At 41.3% G+C, this 14,348-nt stretch overlaps 3 protein-coding genes across 6 annotated transcripts; 2 read left to right on the plus strand and 1 right to left on the minus strand.

Moving 5' to 3' along the window:
• The first annotated feature begins 486 nt into the window (after positions 1 to 486).
• On the plus strand, positions 487 to 4,278 carry Cog1 (conserved oligomeric Golgi complex subunit 1). Of its 3 annotated transcripts, none has more exons than XM_011305763.1 (7): positions 487 to 720; positions 858 to 1,311; positions 1,396 to 1,597; positions 1,670 to 3,267; positions 3,406 to 3,615; positions 3,743 to 3,759; positions 4,102 to 4,222. In XM_011305763.1, the coding sequence occupies exons 1-7, from the start codon at positions 578 to 580 to the stop codon at positions 4,118 to 4,120; spliced, it is 2,643 nt and encodes an 880-aa protein (XP_011304065.1). In that variant the 5' UTR covers positions 487 to 577; the 3' UTR covers positions 4,121 to 4,222. The 3 variants fall into 3 exon arrangements, with proteins under 3 accessions (XP_011304065.1, XP_011304066.1, XP_011304064.1); XM_011305764.1 differs by having other exon boundaries at positions 3,743 to 3,767; positions 4,102 to 4,191; XM_011305762.1 differs by lacking the exon at positions 3,743 to 3,759 and having other exon boundaries at positions 4,102 to 4,278.
• LOC105267120 (uncharacterized) lies at positions 4,276 to 5,661 on the minus strand. Of its 2 annotated transcripts, none has more exons than XM_011305760.1 (5): positions 5,637 to 5,661; positions 5,237 to 5,363; positions 4,854 to 5,044; positions 4,663 to 4,770; positions 4,276 to 4,574 (listed from the first exon to the last, which is right to left on the minus strand). In XM_011305760.1, the coding sequence occupies exons 1-5, from the start codon at positions 5,642 to 5,644 to the stop codon at positions 4,454 to 4,456; spliced, it is 555 nt and encodes a 184-aa protein (XP_011304062.1). In that variant the 5' UTR covers positions 5,645 to 5,661; the 3' UTR covers positions 4,276 to 4,453. The 2 variants fall into 2 exon arrangements, with proteins under 2 accessions (XP_011304062.1, XP_011304063.1); XM_011305761.1 differs by lacking the exon at positions 5,637 to 5,661 and adding an exon at positions 5,519 to 5,602.
• A 5,613-nt stretch (positions 5,662 to 11,274) lies between these two features.
• LOC105267123 (uncharacterized) lies at positions 11,275 to 14,193 on the plus strand. The gene is made up of 3 exons (XM_011305765.1): positions 11,275 to 11,351; positions 13,098 to 13,208; positions 14,025 to 14,193. The coding sequence occupies exons 1-3, from the start codon at positions 11,275 to 11,277 to the stop codon at positions 14,155 to 14,157; spliced, it is 321 nt and encodes a 106-aa protein (XP_011304067.1). The 3' UTR covers positions 14,158 to 14,193.
• The last annotated feature ends 155 nt before the right edge of the window (positions 14,194 to 14,348 follow it).

Here is a 14,348-nt window from a genome sequence, read left to right on the forward strand (position 1 = left end):
TAAATTCATTAGTGGTATATATTTAATACATTGAATAATTTTTTCCATTGAAATTCAACAAGATGTGGTTTACCCCTTCCGTACGTGCTACAGTCGGCTAAATTTCAGTTAAACAAATGAAAAACAAAAAGCATTCGTACAGCAGAAAATAAAATTCACCCCGTCGACTTGATGGACACCCCAGCATTGCAATAAAAACGTGGTTAATAAAAAAAAACACCCCAGCATTGCGTGTTGCGCCCTCCCTCTCTTGGGGTGCAGTACTACGATGCCGCTGGGGTCACTCAAACCCCCGGAACTGAGCCTCTACTTCAGTCAATCCTCTTTGGTGTTGATCATGAAGTTCGGTTTGTTGTAATTTATCATACGAGTTGCAAGATGCCATTTCCGTGATCGGTTGTTAATGCAGCTGTAATGGATTTTTGTTTTCTGTAGCTGATGACAGGTCTGGGCTATCCAACGGATGGTAACAGAGACGTGGAGGATGCGGGAATAATGTGTCGTCGTGTGCATAACCTCGATCCTTCCGAACCGAAAACTGACAGTTCAATAACATCATCCCCAAAAAATTGTGATAATGTCTCACAATAGTAAGAATTATCATGACCTGGATATTACGAAATTATTCGAAGAACACACGATCAAGGAGATCGAGCAAATTCAGAAGAAAATACTTGTCGACATCGACTGGAAGAAAGTCGAGCTGCGAACACTTGTTGGGTAAATTTTTAATGATTAATTCTCATTTAACAATATAAATCACAATATAAATAAATTTCGTTGAAATTCACTCGACCAATCTCAAGATATTCACATAAAAAAATTGTCAACTTCATGATTTATTTTTTACAACCCAGAGAGAGGTACAGAGACTTGATCCAGGCTGCAGATACGATAGCTGAGATGAAGAGGACATCGGGGGATGTAATCCAGAGGATCGCAGGGATCGAGGATAAATTCAGAGAGCTTCAGCAAAAATATTTAATCGGTTTTAAGCTAGATCCACCAGAAAAACCCATAGGCAGACTGAAGAGCGATGTCTTCGACTCAGTTGTCGTGCAGATCAAGATCCTAGTGGATATTCCAGAGTACATCTGGTCGGCGATCGATGCCAGAGATATCCTGAGAGCCAGCCAATTATTTATCCTAGGACAACACATCAATTACAGTTTGACATTCGAAATTGGACAGTCGGTTTTGAATGAGAGGTATCCACTCGTGGGCAAACAATGGTGCATTATCAATAATTTTCGGAGTATTATCTCTGGGGAGTGCTCCAAGACACTGCAGTCTCTGGATCTGACTCCTGGGGTGAGCGTGAACGATTTTGCCATCGAAAATATTTTATTCCAGCGATACAATAATGATTTTTATAATTCTGTATCGGCATTTCAGGTAGCTGCCAACTGTCTGTCGTCTTTGGTTCTGATGGAGAAGACGAGTTCAAAGGATTTGTTCGAAAAAATAATTCAATTCAGGAGTAAAGCTATAGAGTCAATAGTTAAAGACGAGAGCCCTCACAGTGTCAGGCACAGAATAAAACTCTGTGTAAGACTCCTGATGGACACAATTGTCCTGATCCATTCCTGTTTTATAAGTAATAATATTTAAAATAATTGAAATTAATTATTTATGATTTAAATGATACATCAAGCTCTTGGTGTTGCAGAAGCTGCACCCCACGACGAGGGGTTGATCTCTCATCATATAAAATCGATAACAATCCAGGAAGCCTCGACGATGCTCTCCCAGCTGGACGTGAGTCCCCAGCTTCTTGACAAATATCTTCCCTCAGTGACAAAAAACCACAAACCCTTCGCGAAAGGTGAATTCAAAGAGCTCTCCCCTTCTGACGTCACCTCAAGCCTCTCCCAATGGTTCTCCTGGGTGAAAAAATTCACTTCCGTTTCCATAAGGCATCTCTTGAACCTGGTGACCTCAGTGCGAGGCCTCTTCACAATCCGCGAGGAGTCCATCGCCCTCGAGCTTCCCTCCAACTGGACAAATATCTGGAAAGACCTGTCCTCCCCTCCTCTCAACTTCTGGACAGAATTTTTCCACCCACTGCTTACTGAACGAGTAATGGAGCTGTTGAAACTCCGTTTAGAGACCGCCCTGGGGTCTCTGAAAACCTCGATAATCGACTTCCTCACAAAACTCCCAAACGAGAAGTTCTCGTCCCCAGAGCACGACCTCCAGTGGTTGGTCTGGAAAGACTCTCCTTTGGACATCCCCCAGAAACTCTCCAAATCGTCTTCCCTGGATACAAAACGCTCCCTCCTGATGAAAGCGAGGGGCTACTCCTCGAACCTAGTGGGCCTCTGCGAGAGTCTCGATAAAGACCTCCACAATCTGCTCTCGGACCTCGAGCAGTACCTGTATGAATCTGAAAATGTCCCAGTCACCCAGGACCTCCTGAGTCTCACTCTGTCCTCAGTTATCGACAAATTTTGGGACAGGACAGCCATCCAGGAAGACCTCCAGCGTACCAGTGCCAGTCTGACCGAGCGTATTGTGGAGTTTATAAGACTCGAGTGTACCAGTGAATCCCCAAAATTCGGTAAGAGGGAAATTAATGCCATCGTAATGGCGAGATTCCTCCAGGCGATGACGTCCATCTGCCCGAGTCTGAACAAATGCTTCACCTTATCGAAAATCTCTGGCCTGACAATCACAAACGTCAAGTGGCAGAACGTATGCGATAAAATGAGAGAGGAGACGACGAATATCTGGTTGATCTGGGTGAGCTGCTACAGGGAGAAGCTGAAGAGTCATCTTCACAGATTTCTGGTGTCTGAATCCATTGATGGACTCAGGATCAGGAGTATTGTTTGTGAGTGGGAGAGGGTAACTATCGAGGAGGAGGGAGAGGAGGGCAGAAGGATCAAGTCGGAGATTCTGGTGCCTTATCAGCCCTCGGTTTCTCTGCAGAAGTTCCTCGCTGCTGTCACCCGGGACTTGAATAAAGTTATCCCTCACACAATTCCGAAGAAAGTGGTGAACGAATTCAGTGGGAATGTCGTTGGGGAGCTCTTTGGATATTTCGAGGGGGCTCTAGAGGGGGAGATCAGGCAGAAGCAAGCGTTCCAGGTTCTGCTGGATGTCAAATATGTGACGATGATGCTCGTTCCCAGGGAGAGCAAACAACTCGTCGACAGATCTCAGGAGATTTGTAATCGAGTCCTCGCCAGCATCGATCCTTTTGATTCTGATGTTTTTTATCCATTCATTCACGTGAATGTTAAAAAGAGTGTACAAAGAACGTTGGTGAGCATTTAAAATTAAAATAGAGTTTATTTAATTTGAGATACTTGTGAAGATAAATATTTTGTTCTACAAATTCACGAGTAATTTCCCATTTCCTTTGCGCAATTATTCAGAGGCTATATTTGTTTAATCTTTCAGCTAATATTTGGAAATCTCGTACCTCACTTGGAGCAATTGCATTCGGTGCTGGGTGCACGTGGAGAATTAGTCGACAGTGGAAAATCGATATCCGATCCTCCTGGGGTACTAGCAGTTTGCTCTGGTGCACCATGGTTTCCACCACTGGCAGTCACAGTACCTTCTAGAAATTTGCCATTAATTCCCGTGGCTATTCCAGATAAAACACAGGTAGCTATCGAGACCAGTTCCCGTTTTACTTATCTCAGTTATCAAATGTAGAACGAAATCTTAGCGTTACTATCGTCTCAATATTTAGTCGCACATTGTCTTCTTACCATACGTTGTGTATCTTTAGATTGGCGTTTGCTTGAGGTAAGCAGGTAATGACGGGTTATTGTTTTTTTGTTACTGAATTAATTATTATTTCAATTAAATAATTTGATTGAACCCCATTATTAACGCAACACCAGAGCTGGGGAGAAATTAATTCACCTGATAAAATAATTGGCATTTCCAACTTTATGATTTTGAGATGGAGAATAATTATTTATTCCCAGCCCTGAGGCTTCAATGTTTCAGTTATCAATTGTTTCAGTGTTTGCATGCAATAATTGATTTCTTGATTACTGCATTTCTGTGATTTTTTTTTATTTATGCGTTGAATTTTATTTGCAACATAAGCGTAGGCTGCATCGCAATTTTTTCTATTCGCAGCGAAAGAAAGTGCCAGTGAAGGAACACACAAGGAGTGACTCAACTGGCTCGACAATTAAATCTGGAGCAGCTGCTTTCTTCGGAGCTATGGGGACTGATTGGTTTGGCTCCAATTAATCAGTCTATTGTTATGGAGTTTTTATATTTTATTGTAATTGTAAATAAACAGAGTCATTACGGTTACATTTGCATTTATTTATAGATTATCAATATATTGGACCCGATTGGGCCTGATTGGGCCAGAATTGCCAATCGTGTTGCAATTGCCCCACCCATTAATTTTTGGAAGATTAATATTCCACTACTCTAAGTCGGACTCGAACGGTCCTCACGGGTTTAATTAACATAATTATTAGGACAGAGTGGAGAAATCGAAAATGCTAAGGGGACAGTCGCAGTATTCTAGGCAATTTTTTTGGTATTCTGCTCGTATTATTTCGGAGGGCAAGTCTTCAGACTCTGAAGATGATGGCCTGAATGTTCAAAATTTACGTGTAAATGCAGTATCAATAGACAGGAAAAAATACTGCAAACAATTCTGATAAAATTTGCATCACTCACGTGAGAAAAATATGCAGGATATCTCCAACGAGACCATTTTCCATTAGAAATCCATTTGATGCTTCACAAATGGCTCGCAACAGACACCTCTTCCCGGGATATCCAGCACTGAAAATAATTACAACAATTTCCTCGAATCCCAGAATCGTTGGATTAGATGAGATAGAATTAAATGAGATAAAATCAATTACTTCTCTAATTTCTTCAGCAGAAAATCGTACGCCATTTTTCTATCCAATCCACGCACCCCGAACCCTCTGAACTCTTCATACCCGAAATAAGTTGCATTACCATCAGGAAGAATGTAATTTGCCTCAAAGTAAAGCGCCATGGAGACGGATTTGTCGGGTAGATCTAGAGGAATTCCAATAGCAAAAAATATCTGGAAGGAGATAAAATACTGAGAGACTGCGAAATCCCAGTGGAATAGATTGAAAAATGAAAAAAAATTTCCCCCATATCTCTCCCCTCAGAGATCCCATGTTCTCCAGATTGGATGGCCTTGAGTGTCGAGACAGGAACCCCAAAATAATGTCTCTTATTACTCAATCAAGAATGATTGATGTCCTGTTACCCCCATTCCAGAGCCCCGGGGAAATCCAGCAGAGCGTATTATCCTTGTTACTGCAGAAGTTGCGTTCTTCGTCCTTGACCCACAGCACACACATATGAATAACGCAAATGGGTAAACTTTGGCCCACCTGCAGAGTAAAAATATATATAAACCCCGTGGACTTGTCTATTGCATGAAAATCTGATAAAAACCTGATAAATTGTATAGAATTTGTTAAATAACTAATTTGAATATTAATTATTGTTGTAGAAACATAAAAAAAAATTTTTTTTTACGCATTACCTTCAGCTCTTCGTTGGCTGTTTCGGTATGAGAAATTTCTGGGATAATTGACATTTCCTTGAAGATGTTAATGCCCCCCACTTGATCACCCTCTTATATCCATATCCTCGGTACTCACCTCCTCATTATCCGCGATCAGACGCAAGGTAACTGACAACAAAGCTGAAGGAGTCGTTAGCGGTTGGCCGGAATGCCTCGAGATAATTAAGAAGATTGTTCGTGTTTGGATCATAATTAAGCTAATAAGAGTACACGACAAACGCCTTGAGTTGAACGAACCTCAACCCGATCGCAGAAGAAACTCAATCCATTGACTTGATCCACATAAAAATCGTTCGATTGATTAACGAAGTGCACGGAGTCAAAAAGAAACGATGTTTTTCTCTGGATTCTGGAATCTGCAATTTATTACTTGCATCTGGCTGGAATGGAGAAAAAAAATATTTTATTTCAGAAAATATTCTCTCAATTTTACCGAATAGTAATTGAGATTTTTGGATTTTTATGTCGGCCATTGTATCAGCGGGAATTCTCGGTAGTCGCGAAAGGATGAGTTTTTCAACAAACTTGATGGTCTTCTGCTTGTGAGTGTCTTCATGATCTCCAGCCGTTTCTGGCTGTTTTATGGGGAACGATAGAATTTCACGAGCCAAATGTTACGATTTTTTCGGCGACCTGGAAGATGCCCCAGGATTATTCGGACGACCGTAAAAAAATAATATGGTGGTCTGCGGAGAAACCTTCGGACATCACTTAATTGGATTTGATATTATCTGAGCGATCACAATCCAAAGCTGAGATAAATACATTTATTAAAAAATAGATACCACCACAGATGAAAATTTTTGTTGTATATTATATATTTTATATATTCGCCAGATGTTGGGGATGTTGGGAGCCGCGAGATGAGAGCCGAACCTGGAAATCTCAATCTCCACAGGAGTATAAACTCCTGAAGATGTACAACTTCCTCCACCCATAATCTCTGACCAGTTCAATAGAAATCCTCAATAATGCCAGTGCCCCCGAAAAATCCATCGGATGTTATTAAATTCTTGCCTCAACATAGAATTTTCTCACTCCTCGGCTATTGATCGGACTGCGTTCTTTCGAAACGATACAAGAAGAGATGTGAGCTAAAAGAGACAAAAGGACAAAGGCAGGGTAAAAAAGTGGTAAAAGAGGAAAAAAAAAATATCCCATCGGGATGCTTTTGCAGTGTCCATACAGGTCACGTAGATTCACCGTTATTTACCCTGGGCTCTTTTCCTTTTAGCCCCCACAGCGCCAATACAGTGTACGATTAAACGAGCCCCCGAGTTCTGTAGCACAACCTGATCCCAATTGAACTCCTTCGTTCTACCTTCTTTTTACTTCGAAAAAACAAAAGTTCGTTACAGCTTTTTTGTAAAATATTGGTGGTACACCAGTTGGAAATTGGTGACACTGAGGAAGACACCGGATGACACCGTTTTGGCTCGCCGAGCCAGTCCACTCGGGAGATAATAAAGAAAGAAGAATCACAAGGAGTGACACTTGTCGATAATGGTCGATTAAAAGTCAGGGTAGAGGTGCTTCCACGTCTACAGTTCAACACGTCCCTCGGCGTTTTATCAGTCGGTCAATGTGAAGTCTTCTTTCATGCAAATTGACACGGCGCTTGTGATTAAATCGTCTGGCAAATGAGGCTTGATCAGTGCCAAATTTGACCCGTCACTTCATTGACTCCTGATCTCCACCGGTGATGGCTTGGAAATTTAGAGAGAATAAATTTTCATGAAACATTGAATAAAATAACGTGAAGTCGATTTGGTTTCGGTGTCATGATGTCAATCAAGGAGTGAGTAGCCCCGCAGATCTTCCGCGTCATGAGAAGTGGGAATTCACCCCTGAGGACGTGTGAATCGTATTAACATCGAGCGTTTGTTCCTGAAGAAACGATCTTCGTCAGCAGCCCCTTCAAAAATGACCGTAACCACTCCCCAGACATCGAAGACACCCCCGAGACGCATTTGCCAATCGATAAATCGAGAGACCCCGGAGATTCCCCGAAGAACGATGAGAACGCGGGGAATCCCACGATCGCAGCGTCACCAAGTGCGCGGCGCTAGCTGCACATTCTCCAGCCAATGAGAGACAACCACAGACACCCGGAACAGCCGTTGGAGTAAATTTCCGTTTTTCAAAAAAAAAAAAATGAAAAAAAAGCGAAAAATGAGATCCCCTCGATTCTGCCAATCACTATTACTGAAGGCTGGAGGTTTGAATAGAGGACACCTCGGCCCAATAATGCAATAGAACTCACGGCTCATCCAGCCCGCTGTAGTAATTGGAAATTTCCGTTACAATGTTTCGCGATTGAATCCCGTGTACGACAACCAATGTATACCCGATTGAAAGGCGCGGGATGGGAGGGGGTGGGCTTTGGAATTTCAACGCGCAAACGGCACGCGATAGAATCGAATCCCCGGAATTCTCGTCGCGTCGAATTGAACGAAGAGAGAGCGATTCGCTCTGCAATTTATCGTAGGATGCGTTGAACGTGGGTGGAAACCCTCTTCGGCCATCTCTCACTTCTCTGGGAGGTTTTCTCTCTCGGGTGTGGGGGATGCGGTGAGTTAACTCTCCAGTAAAGCGCGTTAATTTCATTCAAACGCCACAGCGACGTTCCTCTCGTTTATTTTCCCTGAATTATTAATGCTCAAGGACTCTCATAATGCGGGCGTTCGATGCTCATTGCTCGACACGAGAGGCTGTTCATTAACGTATGCCTTCAATTTAAAATGAGGGCCTGAAAATCACCATTTTTTTACCAACCCGGGTGAAGAAAAAAATCTAATCGAAATATTTTTTCCAGTTTTTTAAAACATTTCTGGAAAACTTTTCGCAAAATTTTTCTTTTGAAAAAAAAATCGGGAAACAAAATAATTTTATTTTTGGGAAATGTTTTGAACAATTTTTCAAAAATTTGATTCTGAAATTTTTTTTTATTATTTTCTAGATATTTTTCAATATTTTCAAAAAAAAACGCCATCAAAATGATAAAAAAAAAATTCCTGTTCAAATTTTGAAAAATTTTTCACAACCTTACCCAAAAATAAAATTGTTTTCCATTCCGATATTAATTCCTAAAAAAAAATTCTGAAAAGTTTTCCCGAAATTTCTCAAAAATTTGGAAAAAATAATTCGATTACAATTTTTTTTAACCCGAGAAAACCCATGTAATTTTATTCTGTCTAATTCATGTACATCGCGTATACATCGAGACGTTATGGCCACCTCTCCATTTCACCGAGTTGTAACCGAGAATTGAAAAAAAAAAAAAACGAAGGGAAAAACTTCTTCAGTCATAAAACCAATGGCACTCTGAATGTTGCGACCTGGACGTGTGTATGTAATCATAAAACGAATATTCGTGTTACTCCGTGAGTTTTATTCATTTACACAGTGGGAGTATAATTTTTATACATTTCATATAAAATTGCAACTCATGTTTCAAAGTGGTCATGAATCATTTTTTATCGATGAGCATTTAACTGATTGTTCTGGCCGCCGACTGGTGGATTAAATTAAAAATCCCATTCACCTATTGCACAAAAGCAATATCAATTATACTTGCGACAATTGATTGACTATTTCATCAATTGATAAAAATTCCGCTGATTCAAGAGGACAACAGAACATGTGCGTGTGGATTTAGTCACCCGGAAGAAAAATCCCTCGTTTTATTAACGTCTGAGCCCTCCCTCCACCGATAACGGGTTTTTCTCGAGACGTGGCAACGACCTGTCTCCAGTCTCTCGATCTTACCTTCTCCTCGGGTCTTAATTTCTTCTATTTATCCTCCCTTCATTCGATCCCTCCCACTCACCCCCTCATTCATCCCTCGCGATTTCACCAACAGGGTGGCTGTCAAGTGCACCTCTTCTCCAACAGCATGAGAATCACTTCCAATAGCATGTGAGTATTAATCGAATTTTTATCTGAGTTTAAAAGTGTTGGCAAAACACTGCACACAAAAGAATAAAAAAAATGTGGAAAAAGGGAAAAAGGAAGATGGGAAAAAGGTAAACCGACGGAAAGGCGGAAAACTGTTGGGAAAAGCGTCGAGCTGGGGCTAGAGCTGGTGCTGGGAGTTGGAGTTGGGGCAGGGCGTTGCACGTTCTTGGGCGTGTGATAAGAAGTTAGTTTTATGTGCAATTTCCTTTCCAGTTATCCGGTTTAAAAAGAGGGTGGGGATATAGGTACGCGAGTCCTGTTTGTATGCACACGGTTTTTCATGGGTTTCGTTTCTCAACATACACCTTCACTGATATCCCTTGGGGAAAATACTGCGGCTGAGGAAAACTGTAGTTCTGCGAATGAGGAGATGCTAGTGCTTTGCGTTTAATGGTGACTGAATTTTTCAGGAGGATTAGTAATGTCAAACGGCTTTTCGTGCCGATGTGTCATCTCGTTCGTTTCATGATATTTAAATGTGGTCTTCTTCAGGGGCTTGGGGGGTGTGACCTAGAAACTCGAGAGGCTATTCATCCTCGAAGTCATGGTGTCGCTCTATGACCAAGTCATTTCGAAGTCATATTTAAATAATCTGAAGTCACATCGCATTCAGTCGAAATTAATTGAGCGAATCCAAGTGCGAATAGAAACTTCACCTTTTTTCAAAATATTCCTCGAGGAAACCGGCAATCTCTTTCCAGATTATCACGTTGGACTCGTTGGGTTGCAATAGCCATCGTCCCATTTTCTATTCCATAAGTGGATCTCTCCCGATCGGCCCACGGTCTGCAGAAACAATCCGAAAGGGTGGAATGGAGTGAGAAATTGAAATATCAGATTGGCGGTTTAGTCGGAAAAGAGTGATTTTTAGCGCGACCATTTTTTTTTTAATAATTTTTATTGCAGATGGAGAATAGTTGGTTTCGTTTTGGTTGGACTGAAGTCAGGCGACGGATTGGAAAATCACATGTCGGGAACACTCCATCGACAGTTGAGGGAATTGAAGTATCCAGATGACAGCGAAATGGGAGTGAGTATTTTTTTTTATGGAGATATGGAAGTCAGTGGTTGAGAACAAATGTTGTGGATTTTCTCGCGAATCCGATCGTTTTTTACTACCGCGTTTGTTTAAAGACGAGATTGACGACCGGAGAGCCGGGGCTCATAAAAATGAATCATAAAATAAATAAAAATCATGAAGCTTCCGTCGGAAAAAAAGGTTTATGTGGATTGTTGGAAGCCAGTGAGGGTTTCCCTGCTTTCGTTGATAACCAGGACAATGACATTTAGAATGACATGTATTTTCAAAAGTCATGGAAGTCTTCAAGTCTGCAAATCTGTGAATCTGCAAATCCGCAAGTCTGTCTCCTGTTTTTTCCTTTATCATAATTTCCCTGAGGACTCCCAATTTCTCATTAACATTACAGTAAGCAACAAGTAAAGGGTTAACAACTGGTCGTGGGGGTGGCATCCCCTATTTCCTCAGTGCCCACAATATCCTCTAGGTACACACGTCCATTAACAACTCCGATATCGACGGTAAACGCAGTTGCACAGCCATCATCCACTCATCTTCACTAACCGTTCCGACTATAACCAATCGATTATATTTTTTATCAAATTATATTATTTTCCAGGTGTTTTTCGCCCTCGCCATACCACTCGACGATCCAGCATCCACCAGAGCAATGTCCGTTGCTTTTTTTTTCGAAGCAAATTATGGTCTTGTCGATTCCAGAGGAGAAACATCACGAGTAATGCGGGACGTTCGTCAGGATGCAGTGGGCGTTGATCGTCGGACCATTTATGGCATGTTGGAGTCGAAATTTCAAGAGTTTGTATTATTCCTCTCACATCACTATAAATTTGTTATTTTTTTTTCTGTCCGCAAGGCTGATGAAATCCTCAACCTCCAATCAACTGATCCTCCAGTAACACCAATAGCTCCCATCGATAGCCATCCTCGGATTACCTCCTGCCTCCAGGTACAATTTCTCCAATGCAGTTCCTTTCTGACCCGGAGGAAAAAAGACAAGGGAGCAAAAAAATTGTGGAGTAGAATACCATGGGATTAGGGATTAGAGGAAGGGATAGAGTTCTCTTGATGCTTTTGGTGTATATATAAGACGATAAGGCAAGGATCGATGTGACTGCGGTTCAATGAATCTCGTCCGCGAAACTGGTAAAGAAGAAGCTGAGGAGATTGATGCGGTTTCGGGTCGATAGGCATCGGGCTACATTTTACAGCAGACCAAGGCTTCGAGGAAGGGGATGGAGTCATTGTCCCGTATGAAATTCCATAGTCCATAGAAACAAATAATAATCACCCTGAACATGTTCTACCCGATTTTTTAACGAATTGTTTAGCGTTCCCTTCGATAAATTAAACTTGGTACAAAATTCATTCGGTTTATGACTTTCTGGTGAAGTAAGACCTGAAGAAAAATTAAAATTTTTTTTTGTGTGCCACCGGTGTTTTTTTACTGGGTGGTCATATAATTTGAAAACTGTCCGGTTAATCACGCGGTGATATTAGGCAGGAGATAGTTGTAGTGGTTGGAGGTAAATGGGTGGGAGGTGAGGGTGGGTGGGTTGTTCGCCACGAGAATTAATTTTACGAGTACAGGGAAAACAAAGATCGACGATATAATAGGTAACTGGTTAGCTGTAATCTTATTCAAGCCTGGAGGGTCTTTTTCCCTCGTCGGTGGTTCTGGGGATTACTGGCCGATCGAAATGATGCTGGAGAATGTAGTAGACAAAGTACAAAGGAGTGAGAGGAGGTTGGAAAGTGGGATAAAGGAATTACCGAATTATGGCCATTTAAGGCGAGAAAACGTTGAGCCAATCCGCAGCTTAAAAGCTCAACTTTCAAAATGACATTGATAAATCGATTCAACTTCCATGGAAAATCATTTTTCCAGATTTATCAATATTTTATTATTCAATATGTTCGATATACGGGAAGAATTTATCCGTGATATCAGAAAAAAATTTTAAAAAATTGAACTGTGAGGAATTTAGGAGGAGAATTGCTGGAGTAAAATGATATCACAGCCTCTTCGGTCTAGTATTTCTAGGTGGTGTTGGAGAAATAATTGGAAGTAATAACAGAAAATTATCCAGGCACCAATGAAATTATCCCCACATCTTTCAACCCAAATTTTCCGAGGGCTCTAATGTAATGAAACTCTGCAATAATGAGGCAATTTCTCCAGTACTCCAGCACCGACCCATAAATTGACGAGATCTTCTGGCACGTCGAGTGCACTTCATTCGAAATGGTCAAAGGCAAGTTGAAGTGAACTACTGTGCGAGGGGGAGATGGGGGTAAAAAAGATGTCACGAAAAAAAAAAAGCTGTAATCCAATTTCTCTATCATTCGTCACTCCCCTGATGCGACGTGCCCCACGAATAGGGAATGGGACGAATGAGTATCTTCTGGTGCAGATAAATAGGAAGACACTTCCGTTTTCTCGTCTCCTGTCCTGGATATTCCCCATTTGTCTTGTTACCCTCGTCATTCGGATACATCATCTCGGCTTGATTGATCGTTTCTCTTTCACGTTTTAACTTGCAGCTTTGGCTTGCCGGGACGAGTGTGCCTTCTTCGTTTCATCTGCGAAACGGCACAGTGGAAAATTTCCCGACATAATGGACTCACTGGTGATCTCTTGAGGATTTTATTGACGTAAGTTGTCTGTCACAAAATTTCAATGAACTATTTTTTACTCCATCTCATCTCCGTCTTAATGTCTCAAAAATACAATTTTTTACACACTTTTAAACAATTTTAAACAATTTTAAACAATTTTAAACAATTTTACACATTTTTAAACAAATTATTTAAATCATAGTCCTCGAAATTCCTCGGGATTGAATATTTTCATTGCAATTCGTACACGGGAGAAATATTCCAGAAAAATTACGGAACATTTCCGTAATCCGCCAGCGAAAATTATTTTCGGGGAATAAATTCAGAACTTTCAGTAAATTTTCGGGTTTTGTCAGCAAAAAAATACGAAAAAATTACGTAATTTTTCTGGATGTTTTAAAATCGAACTCGGGTAAAAAAAAAATTGTAATATTGTTCCATTAATTTCCAACTGCCTGTCAATGATATTTTTAATGAACAATCAATTGGACGAATGCCTAAAAGTTCTCCAGCAAGTGTTGGGGAACATGGCGGCGAGGAAATATGAAAAAGCGCGAACCCCGAAGATGGGGATTGGCATATCCCCGGAGTATGTAAATCGCCGAATTGAATCGTTTGAACCCGATGAGATTCGGTGTGTAAGGATGGGATACAGCGAATAGGAGTGTTGGATAGAGATTGGAAAGGGCAGTTGGAATGGAGGAATGGTCTAGTAGGGACTGTCTCACACCGGTTTGCATATCGATCTGTGGAATCGATTGAAAGCCGGAGGCGGAGCCAAACATTTAGTCACCCCAATGTTATAGGCCGATGGACAATACCTTAAGGCGTAATTTAAAGGATATTTTACAGGCCATCTTCATCGGCTGACGAGGACTTACCAGACGACTACACCCTAGCTGAAGAGCAACCAGATGATTGCGACAAAACTTACTCCCGGTGTCCCATTGGAATTTACGACTACATAACTTCAACTGAGGAGTGACCATATCGCCAAACCCCCTCATATCCTTGGATTACACCTGACACCCACAAAATGGCGGCCTGCTGGATGAGCCGTAAGATGGTGGTGCCACAGGCGTCTTGTGGTCAAACCCTGAAATTATACTTTAGCATATCACGTACTTGGGGCGGTCCCAGAATAATTCAGGACTCATCCTACACAACCCATCCTAT

This window comes from Fopius arisanus, unplaced genomic scaffold, assembly GCF_000806365.1.
Source record: "Fopius arisanus strain USDA-PBARC FA_bdor unplaced genomic scaffold, ASM80636v1 scaffold00044, whole genome shotgun sequence".
NCBI classification, from domain to species: Eukaryota; Metazoa; Arthropoda; class Insecta; order Hymenoptera; family Braconidae; genus Fopius; species Fopius arisanus.